The following is a 16,248-nucleotide window of genomic DNA, read 5'->3' on the forward strand; positions in this document are numbered from 1 at the left end:
AAAAATTATTTTCTAAAGAATTGAGTCCCCATAAACTCAACCCAAAATTCTAAAAATATTTAATGCGGAATAACCCTAAAAACTGAAAGTCATCACATTAAAACACTATAGTAGTCAAGTTGGGGACGAAACCCCAAAACTAACATAAATCTAAAGTCTTATGTGTGTGCCAAAAAATATGGACAAGAAATGCACAAGAATTCATGGCAGCTTGAAAGATGTTGCTTATCCTTGGAGTTAGAATTAGGTATTCCTCAACTAAGGTCTCAGATTAGATAAAGGAAGATGTCATATACTCAACAAGGAAAAAAATATGTAATAAAAGTACTCAAACCACAGTGCACTAGTATGATCACAATCTAATCACTACAAAAAATAATAAGCCTACATAGCAGGGGTTTATTTTACATATTGCGGGGGTTAAGAACCCCCACGATTTGTTTTAGCAGAGGTTTCAACAACTCTCGCTGTTAGGTCTGCCACAATTAATATTTGGGGGCTTTTCACTAACCCATATAACAAGCAACAGGTGTTATTTTGCAGCAGTTTGAACTCCCACAAATTCATAAATAGCGGGGGTTGAAACCCCCACCAATTTGTGAATTGTCTTTATATATTTTAGCCATCAATAAAACAATGCTTTTGACTAAAGCCTAAAGTTAATTAAGCTAATAATAGTTTAACAAAACCATAAATTTACGATTGCTGCCAACAATAAAGAAAAATTAAGGAGAACCTTCACATATCTAACATAAACTTGTTTTCATATCATTTGATTGTGAAAGCTTAATTATGCCATACAAATGCATTCAACTCCACCATGAGTACACTAATGTTATCCTTACTACTGCAATTAATTTCTAAATACATCATTCACTCTAATCATTATGATCCGATCGATCATACAATTTATAGTACTATTACAAGACACTAATGGTTGCCACTACAACAATTATCACCCGGATGATCTTGCGTGCTTGAAGGAAAATGATTCAATAGCTACATCAGATGGCTGCAAAAAAAAAACACAATGAGATATTTTGAAAGATACATTCTAATTTCAAGTAGTAAAATTTTGAATTGCAATAATTTTATTGCATTTATATAAATAATATTTCATTGGCTGTGAAATTTTCTAGCTAAGCAAAACTACTTTATGAAATTGAATTTTGTAAACAAACTATATTCTATCTAGTTTCAAATCAAATCACCAATCGATCCGATAACAGAGCTAAACATAATACAACAAAACAACATCATAAGCAACACTAGTTAAGGGTGCGTTAGAATCTTGGCGAGTCGCGAGATGTACAATCTGATAACTTTGAGATGACAAATAAAACGAATATCAAGACGCACATATTACTACAAAATAACAATATAGTTTTTACCTTTAATCAAACATTTGCCACATATTACAGTATTGAACGCTAAGATGCATCAAACAATTGAAATGAACAAAAAGTGTGCTTTCTACTTATAAATCAACTTCATGATAAGAGTAGAAGCTATTGGATCTACAATTCTCAAGAATATGTATACGTGTTATTAATTAACCAGAATAAGCAAAGGTTTGACACAAGAAAACTGGATACAAAATAATGAGAAGTTGAGCATTTCTTCAAGAAGAGTACAGTACAGGACCAGACCATGGCCAGTGACTGAGTTGCAGAACAAACATAGGAATGAGTGGTTCACGAGAATGGTAAACAGTAGTATACAAAATCTAACCTCAAGATTCAGGTGGTCAACAATATATATGATTGATCTTCCATTGTCACAGGACTGGATCAGATATCTAGATGAAACCATTTGAGCTCTAACAATCTGGGAAGCAGCAACAGGATTTGGTCCAAGCCCGGTAACAGATAGGAATCTTTGACTAACCTTGGTCAGAAGGGGGAATTGATTTCACACACAAAAAGAAATTGTCAGTAACATATATTAAATAACACAACTAATAGCATTCGCTATTAAGAATCATAAATAATGGAGCCAAGTTTCATACTGAAGTAGCTAGATCCTCAAAGGTCTAGATGGAAATTACAATGCGGCATTTAGTTAAATATGACCCAAACATATTAAAATTCTAGACTCTCGAATCAATCCAAGGATTGAAGGGTTGGGATGTTAAAAGACTAGTTGAATATCGAATGTAAGAACTAAGTGTTGAATCCATCCCATTATTTAGTCAACTTTAGCTATTCAATTGGTACAAGCAATTGTTAAAAAGGAATAGTAATTGGAGTTGAAAATAAAAGATTTGGTAGTTGGCAAATTGGTACGATTTGCAACCATTCTTGACTTTGCTATGTTTACATATGTTATTAGTGACATAGACATGGTTTTATCCTTCTATAAATCGAGCATTCTTGCTCATTTGTAGAACACAGCAAGTTAGAGAGAAAAACCATTTTGAGAGCAAAGTGAGGTATTCCATAGACTATACAAGAAAATAGTTTGTGAAGAAAAATAGAGTGTGACCGATATTTTAGTAAGACGGAAACCAAAAGTGTTGTTCCTTTTGAGTGTGTAGTAGTCACTTTGAGTATTGTATTCGTGACTACACAGTGTAAAATTCCTTACTATAGTAATATCAATTGCTCCTCTTAGTCCGTGGTTTTTCCCTTATTCTGAAGGGTTTCCACATAAAATTCTTGGTGTCGTTATTTTCCCATTTTATTTCCATTACTTTTACCATATATATTTTTGTGCTTGTCCGCGTTTTTTCCTAACAAACTGGTATCAGAGCCTAGGTTTTATCTGAGTATGCTCTGTGGTTGCATCACAGTCTGAACTTCCTTATCAGAAAAGATTTACTTTGATTTGCGATAACTATATTTTTTGGGGAAAACAATGGAAGCCAACACAAGTAGAATGGTTACTTTGAATGGTGTTAATTATGCCATTTGGAAGGGAAAAATGGAAGATCTGCTTTATGTTAAGAATTTTTACAAACCAGTATTTACCACTGCAAAGCCTGATAATAAAACAGATGAAGAGTGGAATCTGTTGCATAGACAGGTCTGTGGATTCATTAGGCAATGGGTCGACGATAATTTGTTGAACCATATTTCTGGGGAAACACATGCTCGAACCCTATGGGGGCATCTTGAAAGTTTGTATGCTCGAAAGACTGGCAACAACAAAATGTTCTTAATAAAGCAGATGTTGAGTTTGAAGTATCATGATGGTTCTCCGATGACAGACCATCTGAATAATTTTCAGGGGATAATGAACTAATTATCTGCTATGGGCATCAAATTTGATGAAGAAATTCAAGGCTTGCTTCTACTTGGTTCCCTACCAGATTCATGGGAAACATTTAGAACGTTATTGTCAAATTCTGCTCCGGATGGTGTAATCTCTATGGATTCCGCCAAGAGTAGTGTCTTGAACGAAGAGATGAGAAGAAAAACTCAAGGTTCCTCTTCGTCGGATGTCCTGATAAATGGCCCCAGGGGGAGAAATAAAACTCGTGGTTCTCAGCATAGAGAACAAAATGGGAGCAAATCCAAAGGCAGACTTAAGGATATTGAGTGCTATCATTGTGGCATGAAAGGGCACACAAAGAAGTTCTGCAGGAAGTTGAAGAGGGAGAACAAAAACAAAGAGGAAACTAAAGAAGATGGCAATGAAAATTGCCTAGCCACCGTCACCACCGAAGATCTTGTTACCGTTCTTGATGCAAACATGATAAATATTGCTTGTGATGAGTCAAGCTGGGTTGTGGACACTGGTGCCGCATCTCATGTGACATCAAGAAAGGATTTTTTCTCTTCCTACACTCCTGGTGATTTTGGAACCTTGAGTATGGGTAATGAGACTGTTTCTAGGGTGGTTGGTATTGGTACAATTTGTTTGGAAACTAGTGTTGGAACTAAACTAGTTTTGAACAATGTGAAACATGCTCCTGATGTTCGTCTGCACCTAATTTCTGTTGGTGTTTTAGATGATGAAGGATATGTTAGTACCAACGGTGATGGAAAATGGAAGCTCATTAAGGGTTCCTTGGTTGTGGCTCGTGGTAACAAACGTCGTGGTCTATACTGGACTACGGCCTCTGCTTGTGTTGATATGGTGAATGCGGTTGAGAGCGATAACTCTTCAACATTATGGCACAAGAGGCTTAGCCACATTAGCGAGAAAGGACTTAATGTTCTAGCCAAGAAGAAATTATTGTCAAATTTCCAAAGTGCTAAATTAGAAAAATGTGAGCACTGCTTGGCTGGTAAACAAAATAGAGTTTCCTTTAAGTCCTACCCTCCTTCGAGAAAGACAGAGTTGCTTGAGTTAGTGCACTCTGATTTATGTGGTCCAATGAAGACAAAGACATTGGGTGGTGCACTTTACTTTGTCACTTTCATTGATGATTGCTCGAGAAAACTTTGGGTCTATGTCTTGAAGACTAAAGACCAAGTGTTAGGTGTCTTTAAGCAGTTTCAGGCTTCAGTTGAAAGAGAAACTGGAAAGAAATTGAAATGTATTCGTACTGATAATGGTGGTGAATATTGTGGACCATTTGACGAATACTGCAAGCATCAAGGTATTAGACACCAGAAGACTCCTCCCAAGACTCCTCAGCTTAATGGTTTGGCTGAGAGGATGAACAGGACCTTGATGGAAAGAGTTAGATGTTTGCTTTCTGAAGCAAAGTTGCCAAACTCATTTTGGGGTGAGGCTTTATTGACCGCTGCACATGTTATTAATCTATCTCCTGTTGTTGCTTTGCAAAGTGATGTACCAAATAGTGTTTGGTATGGAAAGGATGTTTCCTATGACCATTTGAGAGTATTTGGTTGCAAAGCTTTTGTACATGTGCCGAAAGATGAGAGGTCAAAGTTAGATGCCAAGACAAGGCAATGCATCTTCATTGGATATGGCCTAGATGAATTTGGTTACAGGCTATATGATCCAATTGAAAAGAAACTTGTGAGAAGCCGTGATATTATTTTCATGGAGAATCAAACAATTGAAGATATTGACAAAGCGGAGAAGGTAGAATCTTCAAATTTTGATGGTATAGTTCATCATGATGAAGTTCCTCACACAAGTGTGCATGATGTTGTTGGGTTTGATAATCATGGTGACGCCCAGAATCATGTATCGAATCAACATGTTGATGTTGATAATAACAATGATATTGTTATTGATGATCCTGTTGCTCATGAAGTTGTGGACGAATCAAATATTCCGCTTCGGAGGTCCACAAGACAGCGGTTTCCTTCCTCCCGTTATTCACCTAATGAGTATGTGTTACTCACTGACGGGGGAGAACCTGAATGTTATGAGGAGGCCATGGAAGATGAGCACAAGAATCAATGGATTGAAGCCATGCAAGACGAGATGAAGTCTTTGCATGAGAACCACACTTATGAGTTGGTAAAATTGCCCAAGGGCATGAGAGCTTTGAAGAACAAGTGGGTGTTCAAAGTTAAAGTTGAAGAACACAACTTGAAGCCCAGGTACAAAGCTAGATTGGTTGTTAAGGGATTCGGTCAAAGGAAAGGTATTGACTTTGACGAAATATTTTCTCCTGTTGTGAAAATGTCCTCGATTCGCACAGTTCTAGGTTTGGCTGCTAGTCTTAATTTAGAGATTGAGCAGATGGATGTGAAGACGGCTTTCCTTCACGGTGACCTAGAAGAAGAGATTTATATGGAACAACCTGAGGGCTTCAAAGTAGATGGTAAAGAAAATTTTGTATGCAAACTTAAAAAGAGTCTCTATGGCCTAAAACAAGCTCCCAGACAGTGGTACAAAAAGTTTGAATCTGTTATGGGGGAGCAAGGCTATAAGAAGACTTCTTCAGATCATTGCGTATTTGTACAAAAATTTTCTGACAAAGATTTTATCATCCTTTTGTTGTATGTGGATGATATGTTGATTGTGGGCAAGAATACTTCCAAGATTGACGAGCTGAAGAAAGAGTTGTGTAAGTCTTTTTCTATGAAAGACTTGGGTCATGCCAAGCAAATTTTGGGCATGAGAATTACTCGTCTTAGAGATAAAAGGAAGATTTATTTGTCCCAGAAGAAGTACATTGAACGCGTACTGGAGCGCTTCAATATGAAGAATGCTAAGCCTGTTAGTATACCTCTTGCTGGTCATATGAAGTTGAGCAAGAAGATGTGTCCTACAGCTAGGGAGGAAAAAGAGAACATGGCCAAAGTTCCATATTCCTCCGTTGTCGGAAGTCTAATGTATGCAATGGTGTGCACTAGACCTGATATTGCTCACGCAGTTGGTGTTGTCAGTAGATTTCTCGAAAATCCGGGAAAAGAGCATTGGGAAGCTGTGAAATGGATACTCAGGTATCTTAGAGGAAGCTCAGATGAATGCTTGTGTTTTGGAGCATCAAATCCAATCTTGAAAGGCTATACAGATTCTGATATGGCAGGTGACCTTGATAACAGAAAATCCACTACTGGATATTTGTTTACTTTTTCAGGGGGAGCTATATCATGGCAGTCAAAGTTGCAGAAGTGTGTTGCACTATCTACAACTGAAGCTGAGTATATTGCGGCTACTGAAGCCGGCAAGGAGATGATATGGCTAAAGCGATTTCTTCAAGAGCTTGGTTTGAATCAGATGGAGTATATTGTCTATTGTGACAGCCAGAGTGCAATAGACTTGAGCAAGAACTCCATGTACCATGCAAGAACAAAACACATTGACGTCAGATATCATTGGATTCGTGAGAAAGTGGAGAATGAATCATTTCACGTCAAAAAGATTCACACAAGTGAAAATCCTGCAGATATGCTGACCAAGATGATACCGAAAGACAAGTTCGAGTTATGCAAAGAACTTGTGGGTATGAGCTCTCTCTAAAGAAGTTGAAGATACCTTCTTCCAGTAAATGGGACTGGAGGGGGAGATTTGTTGAATCCATCCCATTTTTTAGTCAACTTTAGCTATTCAATTGGTACAAGCAATTGTTAAAAAGGAATAGTAATTGGAGTTGAAAATAAAAGATTTGGTAGTTGGCAAATTGGTAAGATTTGCAACCATTCTTGACTTTGCTATGTTTACATATGTCATTAGTGACATAGACATGGTTTTATCCTTCTATAAATAGAGCTTTCTTGCTCATTTGTAGAACACAGCAAGTTAGAGAGAAAAATCATTTTGAGAGCAAAGTGAGGTATTCCATAGACTATACAAGAAAATAGTCTGTGAAGAAAAATAGAGTGTGAGCGATATTTTAGTAAGACGGAAACCAAAAGAGTGTTGTTCCTTTTGAGTGTGTAGTAGTCACTTTGAGTATTGTATTCGTGACTACACAGTTTAAAATTCCTTACTATAGTAATATCAATTGCTCCTCTTAGTCCGTGGTTTTTTTCCTTATTCAGAAGGGTTTCCACGTAAAATTCTTGGTGTCGTTATTTTCCCATTTTATTTCCATTACTTATACCATATATATTTTTGTGTTTGTCCGCGTTTTTTCCTAACACTAAGTATAAAAGTTTCCAGGTCACCAACAGAAGCTCACTCTATTGTGAAGTATTTCTTACCATAAATGCTACCATTGTCTAGGGTGGTTGTGTATCTCAACGTCCAAAAATCACTTGCATGAGCCAGAATGATAGGAACATATATCTGAAAGAAATGATTTAGTTGATCCCCTCAATGCTGAAGCTAATCCAATAAGAAGCTTGCCTACATAAAGATTAAAGAGAAGGTACTCACCTGTGTATACAAAAGCTCAAGAACACTATTTCATGCAGAACACATAACGAAAATTTCAATATTCTGGCAGTCCCAAAACCAAAAAGGTCGATCTTTGAGGATTTGAGCAATCTATAAAATATTAGAAAAAACCAACAATATCTAAAATCATAAAAGGACCAAACCTAGAAATGAAGCAACATAGCAGCTGAACATTCAGAACTCATAAGAGAAACTTAAAGGTGTGTCAAACTCAATAGTCGAGTTATACGTCTTCTTCTCTTCCTCCTTAGCTGCAGCTGCCATTTCTCTTGGCTTCTTCAGTTCCTTGTTTAATAGCATCTGTTATAGTAACTTTAGTTAAAATAGTGAATATCTTTAGAATAATCTGTAACTAAAACGGTTTATGTAATTTAATTAGAACTCTGGTGAAGAATAGATCTTTGAAGGAAAAAGAAATCTTATGCCAGCATTACAGCTTATAATGAATTATATTCCTTCACACTTTCTATAACCCAAAAGGTGAAACAAAATGAGGAAGGACCTCTTATTCATGTGAAGAGATTTATTTACATATCTGTGTATAATGATGTCACAGGATCTTGTACACAATACAAGTTAGGATATCACCTTTGATTTCAATATTATTTTCCATATGCATGTCATCAATAAAAACAGATATACAAAGGAGACAAACATAAATTCATGGAAGAGGAATCAATTATACACAGACCAGTGACTGAAACCATTCAACTAAAACTAGATATAGGCAAACCAAATTCCTTTGAACAAAAACTATGAGAAACAACACCTATAGTGGATGGCCAGGAGACACCTAATATAACTAATTATGATTTACGTATACGAAACCACTTTGGCTAGAACTGAGAAAAGGCCAAAGCAACTTTCATCTTGCAGGAACATATTAAGCACATAGCAATTACACAAATCAGAATTACTTTGATGAAGTAGATACTCAGAATTCCAGCCCCAAATACTTTATAAAAAGCAATACAGTTCATTTGGATTTAAGGGTGTGAAAAATGTTTTCCGGTTTTTTTATGTTTAGTTTATCAAAATTTTGAAAACATATTCTCTAGAAAAATAAATTCTTAACAATAAGGAAAATAACTTCTTCACCGAAAGTAGGAAAAACATGTTTCACAAATTGCTTCGACATTGATTGTGTAATTCCAACTCTCCAACATTCTTCATCGTGATCACTGATTACCCCTACCCCTACCCTTGCCCCCATCTCCAATAGTATTTGTCTAGATTATATATACTCCCTGTTTTAAGATAATATCTTTTGGTTACATATAAAACTCACTAATTTTCTAGATAACACCATCATTCAAGAAAACATTTTCCTCAATAAGGTAAAGGTGAAAATGTTTGGGATAACATATATATACAAGCAGGAACAACTGTAAAGAAGAAGTTAAATCACAATAACTTCATCTTAATATCAAATACCTATTCAGTCATCTAGCAAATTGAGATTAATTACACATAAAAAATGTATAATAAGATGTGTGTTTTAGGATTCAATTCTGTATTGTTGTCTAAACAAGTAGAGCAAGTACCACATTTCTCCAACATCACCACCTTAAAATGTAGAAACTAATATCATATCTCTCAAATCTACCAGATTCACTAACAACAATCAATTAAGAAGTTAATTTATCTAATAAAAAATGAGTTACTATGTTATCCTCCATGTAAACCTTATTTAGTCTGTTTATCCACATTGAAACTCTAAAAAATTGAGATTTAGGGAAAATTCAAAAAGTACAATAGCAAAAATACTTAGTGGAAGCTTCTCCATGCTGTCGGACGTACAACGGTGCAGTCTTCTTTTCCTCCAAAATTGACAAATACTCGAAACTATTCTAGAAACAATTCAAAGTTGAAAAACAAAACTCAGTTGATTTACAAAATGATAATGCATGAAATTGATGAAAGAGAACTCACAACTCTGGAGGCTCACCTTCGAAGCTTTCAGTGTCTAAATTAGGGTGTAATCATTAAATTATAAAAAACAAAGAAGTGATAGAAGAAAAGAGAAGTGTGGAGGCAGAGCGTTGGAGACTTGATTGTGGATGAAGATGTATGTACAAATCTCAGAACCAAAAATTAAACAATTTAGGAGTATTTAGCGGAAATTGAAGATGATGACAAGTTAGAGAATGACATAGAGAGCAACTACGATATGTGATCTTCCATTAAAAACCTTCGAGAAGAGTCTCTTGGCTTGAATGCCAAGTGTAGAACAAACAATACTGAAGGTACTTTCATCATCACATTATGCCATAAACCATGGCCTCCATGAACCAACAACTCCCTGCCATCTCTTGCTGCTCCAACCACTGCTAATATGGAAGAACACGGTGGTAGCTAAGCCACAATGAATTCTACAGATCTCATTTTTCAGTTTATCTTCGGCCCTAATGGCGAAAAAATAGAATCGGATTTTTTTTTGCTTGAGAAAAAATGAGCAAGGCATATAAAAATTAGCGCCTAGATATTATAAAATTTCAACTTTTAGGCTGTTGGGGTTATTAACTCCCAGAATTGTACCAAAAATTGCAGGGGTTAATCAAACCTCCATAATTTGATATAACTTCTAGGGGTTGAGTTGAACTCCGTAATAAAACCTCCATAATTTATGTATTCTTTTGTAGTAAAATCCAACATATGAATATAAAGAGTTCACAACAAAGCGGTAACACCGAACAATAGATATAACAACAAATACCAACCATAAAGACTATCCTTCACATGTCATGAAATGACAATAAAACATGCAGACATGTCCTCATATGATCACAAATTCAAATGTACGGTCCACTCATTGAACCACAATCACATACATGGTCCACTTATAGAACCCAAATCCAAACTAGTAGTGTAATGATGTGGTACTCGATCCATCCATAATTAGTGTACTGGTGTGGTACCAAAGCAATCGGAAGTTGGTGTACTAGTTTGGTACATGAGCTAACCAACAATCACAAACAATAATGCACAATCATATAGTACGATGAACATTACCACTTGAAAACCACAAGTGACAATAACAAGTTCACTGCATGAGATTACCTATATGATTTAATTTTGTATGTCTTCCTACCTTGCATTTTAAAAATTATACTACTAATCAACAAACATGCATACATATAAAAATCAGAAAATGCAAACATCACCTATCTCCAATCAAGCCTCTTAGAAACTCTAAATAACTCGAGGTTTCAACTTGGGAAGTGTCTTTGCTTGTTATTAGTATAAAACAATTAATTAAAGCAACAATCAATCACTAATGTCCTATATTTTACCCAGATTGTCAACAAATGCTAACTCTACCCCAGGATACGAACATCTTCACTTTAAAACCTTCCCCCAAGAGTAATAACCTATATTTGAAGGATTAAGAATTATTGAACAAGGTTTGAGAGTCAAAATCTTACCTTTAACGAAGAATCTCATGGAAAAATAGTGAAGACCGTCCGAAATTGCCCCTCCCAAGTCCAAGAATATGAAGTGTAGAAAATAGGGGCTTTTGGGTTGTTTCCATATAAATCTTGTTTCTCTCTCTACTATAGTGGCCCAACCTACTCTAGCGACGCCACTATAACAATACTTACCCACTAAAGTGGTCTTAGCATCACTGTAGATTAATGCCTCCTGCTACAATGGTCTTGATGAAATTTCATAGCCTCAAAATTTGAGAAAATGACATTCATCAAAACACAACTTCTTCCCTTGATGTTCCTACATAGTCCACGCCAAAATAAATTTTGGAAGTTATACTTATCTGAATTCAATTTTGAAAATTTCTACTGACTCCTTAATGTCTTTGATATAATAAAGTATCAAGCAAACCTCAATTTCACACACTACACATTCCCAGAAATTCCTAGATGTCACCCAACACAGTTTCCATCTGAGGCTAGCCTAGCAAACAAAATTTAAGTCACTACCCGAAAGGTTTTCTGACCCAAATTGATTAACTATTTGCTTATTATAATGACCAGGTCAGGTACTTATACTCGGTCTCTTTTTCATTGTATTCTATTCCTTTATAGTGTTGTTCATATTAAACTATATAATGTCTTTTCCTTAGTTTTTTGTGTTATACTTTCCTTATATACTTCCTATTTATGATGTCTTTATTGTTGGACCTCAATCGACCTATGCCTAGTGAGTACCACTACAATCATACATCCTACAATTTATAGTACAAGTTCTCACCATTGATTTAGGCCTCACGCGGAGCAGTGTTTGAGATATGGAGAATAGGCCAGTTTTCCTCTGTTTTTTTACTAGGTCTTGCATTTATTTTGTATTATGAAAAAGTTCTATATATATGATTATTTTTCTTAAGTTTTGTACTCCTATTTTTATTAAAAGATCAACTACTAACTAATGTCAGCTATTGGGATTATTTTGTATTATTTTTGCTTACTTCTCCTTCTATTTTGATAATGTTTACTGTTCCCCTCAAGTTTTCCTCCATATTTGTTGCCCCTGATTTCGGGATGTGGAATATAATAGGTGCCATTATGACCTAAAAAATGGGATCGTGAATATATAGTAATAAATATTGAATATAAAGTGCTTAGATATAATTTAGGATTTTTTGAAATAAATACTTTTGGTTGTAGCTTAGCTAAATTGTTTCTTCATTTAGCATCTTAAATGAAGATTTGATCTAGTGTTCTCTTTACATCTTGGTTTTAATTAATGTGTATCATGCCAAAACTAGAATAAATTAATTTTCTCCATATATTATCATTTTCTCTCACAATATATTTTTTATGTGAAAGTGATTGGATTTATCTATATATAGACATCCACTAGTACTCACCCTTTTCCTGGAATTTTGATAGGAGAAGATAAAAATGTTTAAATGATACTTCAAATTATGAAACAAAACATTGAATTTATTAAACAAAAAACATGTAGAAGCTATTACCAATTACTTAGACAAGTCTTAGAGTATTGCAAGGCCCTAAAAAATTGATTGGATGACTGATGGTAAACAATGAAATAATTATGTTTTGTTGTGCTTCAGTCTATTATATATCAAGTAACTTGGATTATTTTCGTTTTTAGAAGTTGGTGGAGCCAACATACACAATTGATATTAAATTGTAACGTTTACATGCACCGTGTACTTTTTACAAGCATCTTATGAGAGTTAATTATAGGAAAAACTACAAGATATAGCGAACATCAATATATATTTAAAATAAATAGCTATAGTTTACTTATTTTATATTATATGGATATAATTAAATATAAAATAGCAAAAAGTTAATCAATTACACATGAATAATAATTTTTTTCCAATTTTATATGTATATTAACAATATTAAATAGCAAAGTAATTAGTACATGCCTAATCAATTATGTAAGGCATGTTTTACGGTGTTGGTTTCCATGTTTATCTTTTTCAATGTTTTCTCTTTCAAATATTTATATATCATAAAAAAAATCATTCTGATTCACTATCTTTTTGCATGATTGTGGGAAAAAATTTGTGATTCATCTTCATTAAGTATATTCTAATTGCATTTTTTCATATTTTTATGAAGATTATATTTGTATACATCTATATGTTTAATCTATTTTTCATTGGGTTTTGATTGAAGATTTTATCTATTACAATGGCGGAACTCGGTTTGAGATAAAACTTTTTGTGTCCGTATTCAATAATTTCTACGATTTCAATTAGAATTAACCAAACGGAACTCCAAAACTTGTTACTCTCATGAAAAACAAGAAGAGGCTAGAAAAAGGTATACTCTAATGGCCGACCAAACAAAGCATCATCTTTTGCTTTGTATTTGTACTCATTTGTGTTTTAAATCAAAACACTATGTACTGAATTTTTATCCATCTGTATTTTGTATTCAAATGTAAATATATGTGTATATGTATTTAAATACAAATAAATTTAAATGTTTGTATTCGTATATATATAAATATATATAAATAAATGTATTCGCTTATATTTATATATTCAAATGTAAGTACTAAATACATTAAAAATGAAAGCAAATTAGTAGTTATATAATTTTATTTCTCTATATTTGTATTCAAATATAAGTATCAAATACATATAAATTAAAAGTCGAATGATAGTTATGAACTTAAATTCATTTGTATTTGTATTCAAATAAAGATTTCAAATACAATAGAAATAAAGTCTATTTAATTGTTATATTATTGTATTCATGTGTGTTTGTATTCAAGTATAAGTATAAAATATAATAGAATAGAAGACTAGTTGATTTTTACGTAATTGTATTCGTATGTATTTTATTTGTATACGATTTTCATCTACATGTACTTTATAAATTATATGTATAATTATAATATTGAGATATATTTTTTTAACATACAAGTGTTTTCGATTTTCAATTTTTTTTGTACCGAAATTTTTGTCTTCAGTTTAAATATTTTGAATTTTCAAAATAAATAATGTTAGATTGTCACTTTAGACTACACATTCCAACTGGCAAATTTTTAGGAGTCATTTTAGTCATTTAACATACCTAAAAATATCTTATTTAGCGCATTATAATTATAAATGTATCATTGTATCAATATTTTTTAAAATAAAATACAGGTAGATATACACATAAACTATAGTCATTTTTAGGAAATAACATACTTATAGTTATTGAACTTCAAATAACCCTATAACTAGTCATTTCTGTAAGTTACTCTTAATTATAAGGTGTTCGTTAATCAAGACAATAAACTTGAGGGTGGAACCAATGTAAATAGATATTATACTCTTTATAAGAGGAACTAAAAAAATAAATGAATAATGTAGACAACCCTAAGAATTTATCCAATATAATTTTCATTAGCTACATGTTTGGTTTATGTTTTTTCCCGTTTGATTTCTTATAATTTTGGTATTAATCAAATGTCTTGTAGACAATATTTCTTGTGTATGTCTCGGTACATAAATTTGGTTTTTCGGTCATCAAATGTACTTTTTTTTTAGAATGGATATTCGTCTAGATAGTGCAACGTATAGTTTGTTATGCGAGAAAGCATGTTGTGGTAGGTATACTTCTACATTTGACATCGTTTGACCTTTAGCTTTATTTATCATCATTTTAAAAACATTGACATATTGGAAATTGTTTCCGAATAAATTTGAAATGGTATCCTTCATTTTTGCGGGGGGATGAGGGGGGCTGATAGTTTTATTATTGGAGTAAATACCTGGTTTATGGCATATTGACCTGTTGTTTTTAAGCATGCATGAAATTCTCATCATAACCTCTACAAATCAACCATGTCCCATTGCATAAGCCCCTTGAGGGGTCCAATTTTCTCTGCACCATGATAGACGCATTTTCTTTAAAAATTAACCGATTGTATAAAATTAACTGAATCATCAACTATTATCTATATGTAATAGGGTAATTGAGTTATTCTCTTTTGTGCTATGAAGTATTACAATAAGATAACGGTAAAATTTAGGATGACTTAGACAACGTACTTATGCGGAGGAGTCCATTGGGTATTAAGATTTTTAGGTATAAATACAGTTCATATATTTACTGAGGTCGATTCTGTGTAATCTTGAATGCTACAGCCTAGCAAATAGCAGCTTCAAATACTACAATCGGGCACATTATTCTCCACCAAAAACATGAAGTCATAAGCAGAATTTATTTTTTAAAAGGGAGTCATTTAAAAGTTAAAGTTAATTTGTGTCCTATTTAGTAAATGTAGAATCAAGTTTTTACTAAGTCTAACCTCATTTCATATTTTGCATTCTCTTTGTTGCAATTGTTACAAGATACAATATGTTCTATAACTTCTTCTTTTTGTTGTATTTTTTGCAAAACGAATAACACAGATTATCTTTATTGAGTATGTCCTCAATTGTTTCTTTTAACTTGTAAAAACAATTATGCACATCGCCACTAAACCATATTTGTGATTATATTTTTGATATTAAAATTGTTATTATTTTCAGAGAGTAGAAGTATAGGATTATATGTACTTATGAATCAGCTGCAAATTCATTTATAATATATACAAACAAAACTTCTCTAGCTCTTCTCATTTCCTTAGTTGGTGTTTCCATAAAATCTTTATTTTCTTCCTTCATCATTTAATGCATGTATTTTAAATTAGATAAATTAAGTGTGTCACCTATTTGAGTTTTGGGAACTTAGAAATTGTAGTATGTAATAAACAAACAATGATAAATGAAATATTGTGTCCTGTTATAGAAATTTTAAAGTAACCTTCCTACAATGCAAACAGTATAGCGAATTTTAAAAGTAACCTTCCTACAATGCAAAAAGTATAGCACGTACATTAGTTGTGACAATCCGATTTAAATAACATTGCAAAACATATGTCATTAACTAATGTATCAGATTCGTGGTTTTTGAAACTATGGATTGATCAAGACGTTACACATGGAAATAGTAGATATTTCAAAAGTGGCTAGTGTGACAAGAGGTTGTTTCAAATTTGAAACAACTATACTCTGTTTATTATAAAAACATAAAGTAGTCTTTCCAATGCTTTTATATA

At 33.3% G+C, this 16,248-nt stretch overlaps 1 protein-coding gene across 8 annotated transcripts; it reads right to left on the reverse strand.

Moving 5' to 3' along the window:
* Positions 1-794: 794 nt before the first annotated feature.
* Positions 795-11,995, reverse strand: LOC107006790 (homeobox-leucine zipper protein REVOLUTA). 8 transcript variants are annotated; one of them, XR_003575524.1, is made up of 6 exons: positions 11,139-11,916; positions 7,857-8,013; positions 7,693-7,755; positions 7,518-7,602; positions 1,732-1,887; positions 795-1,012 (listed from the first exon to the last, which is right to left on the reverse strand). XR_003575524.1 is itself a non-coding variant. In XM_027913443.1 (4 exons), exons 2-4 carry the CDS (start codon positions 7,530-7,532, stop codon positions 956-958), a joined length of 228 nt encoding a protein of 75 aa, XP_027769244.1. In that variant the 5' UTR covers positions 7,533-8,013; positions 11,923-11,995; the 3' UTR covers positions 795-955. The 8 variants fall into 8 exon arrangements, 1 of the variants encoding a protein (XP_027769244.1); XR_003575523.1 differs by lacking the exon at positions 7,693-7,755 and having other exon boundaries at positions 7,518-7,662; XR_003575521.1 differs by having other exon boundaries at positions 7,518-7,755.
* Between the last annotated feature and the right edge of the window lie 4,253 nt (positions 11,996-16,248).

This window comes from Solanum pennellii, chromosome 12, assembly GCF_001406875.1.
Source record: "Solanum pennellii chromosome 12, SPENNV200".
Taxonomy (NCBI): Eukaryota; Viridiplantae; Streptophyta; class Magnoliopsida; order Solanales; family Solanaceae; genus Solanum; species Solanum pennellii.

Coding starts and splice junctions, on each gene's coding strand:
- LOC107006790 (XM_027913443.1), bottom strand. Junction 1,013..1,731: donor TTGACCACCTGAATCTTGAG/GTTAGATTTTGT, acceptor TTTTTTTTGCAG/CCATCTGATGTAGCTATTGA.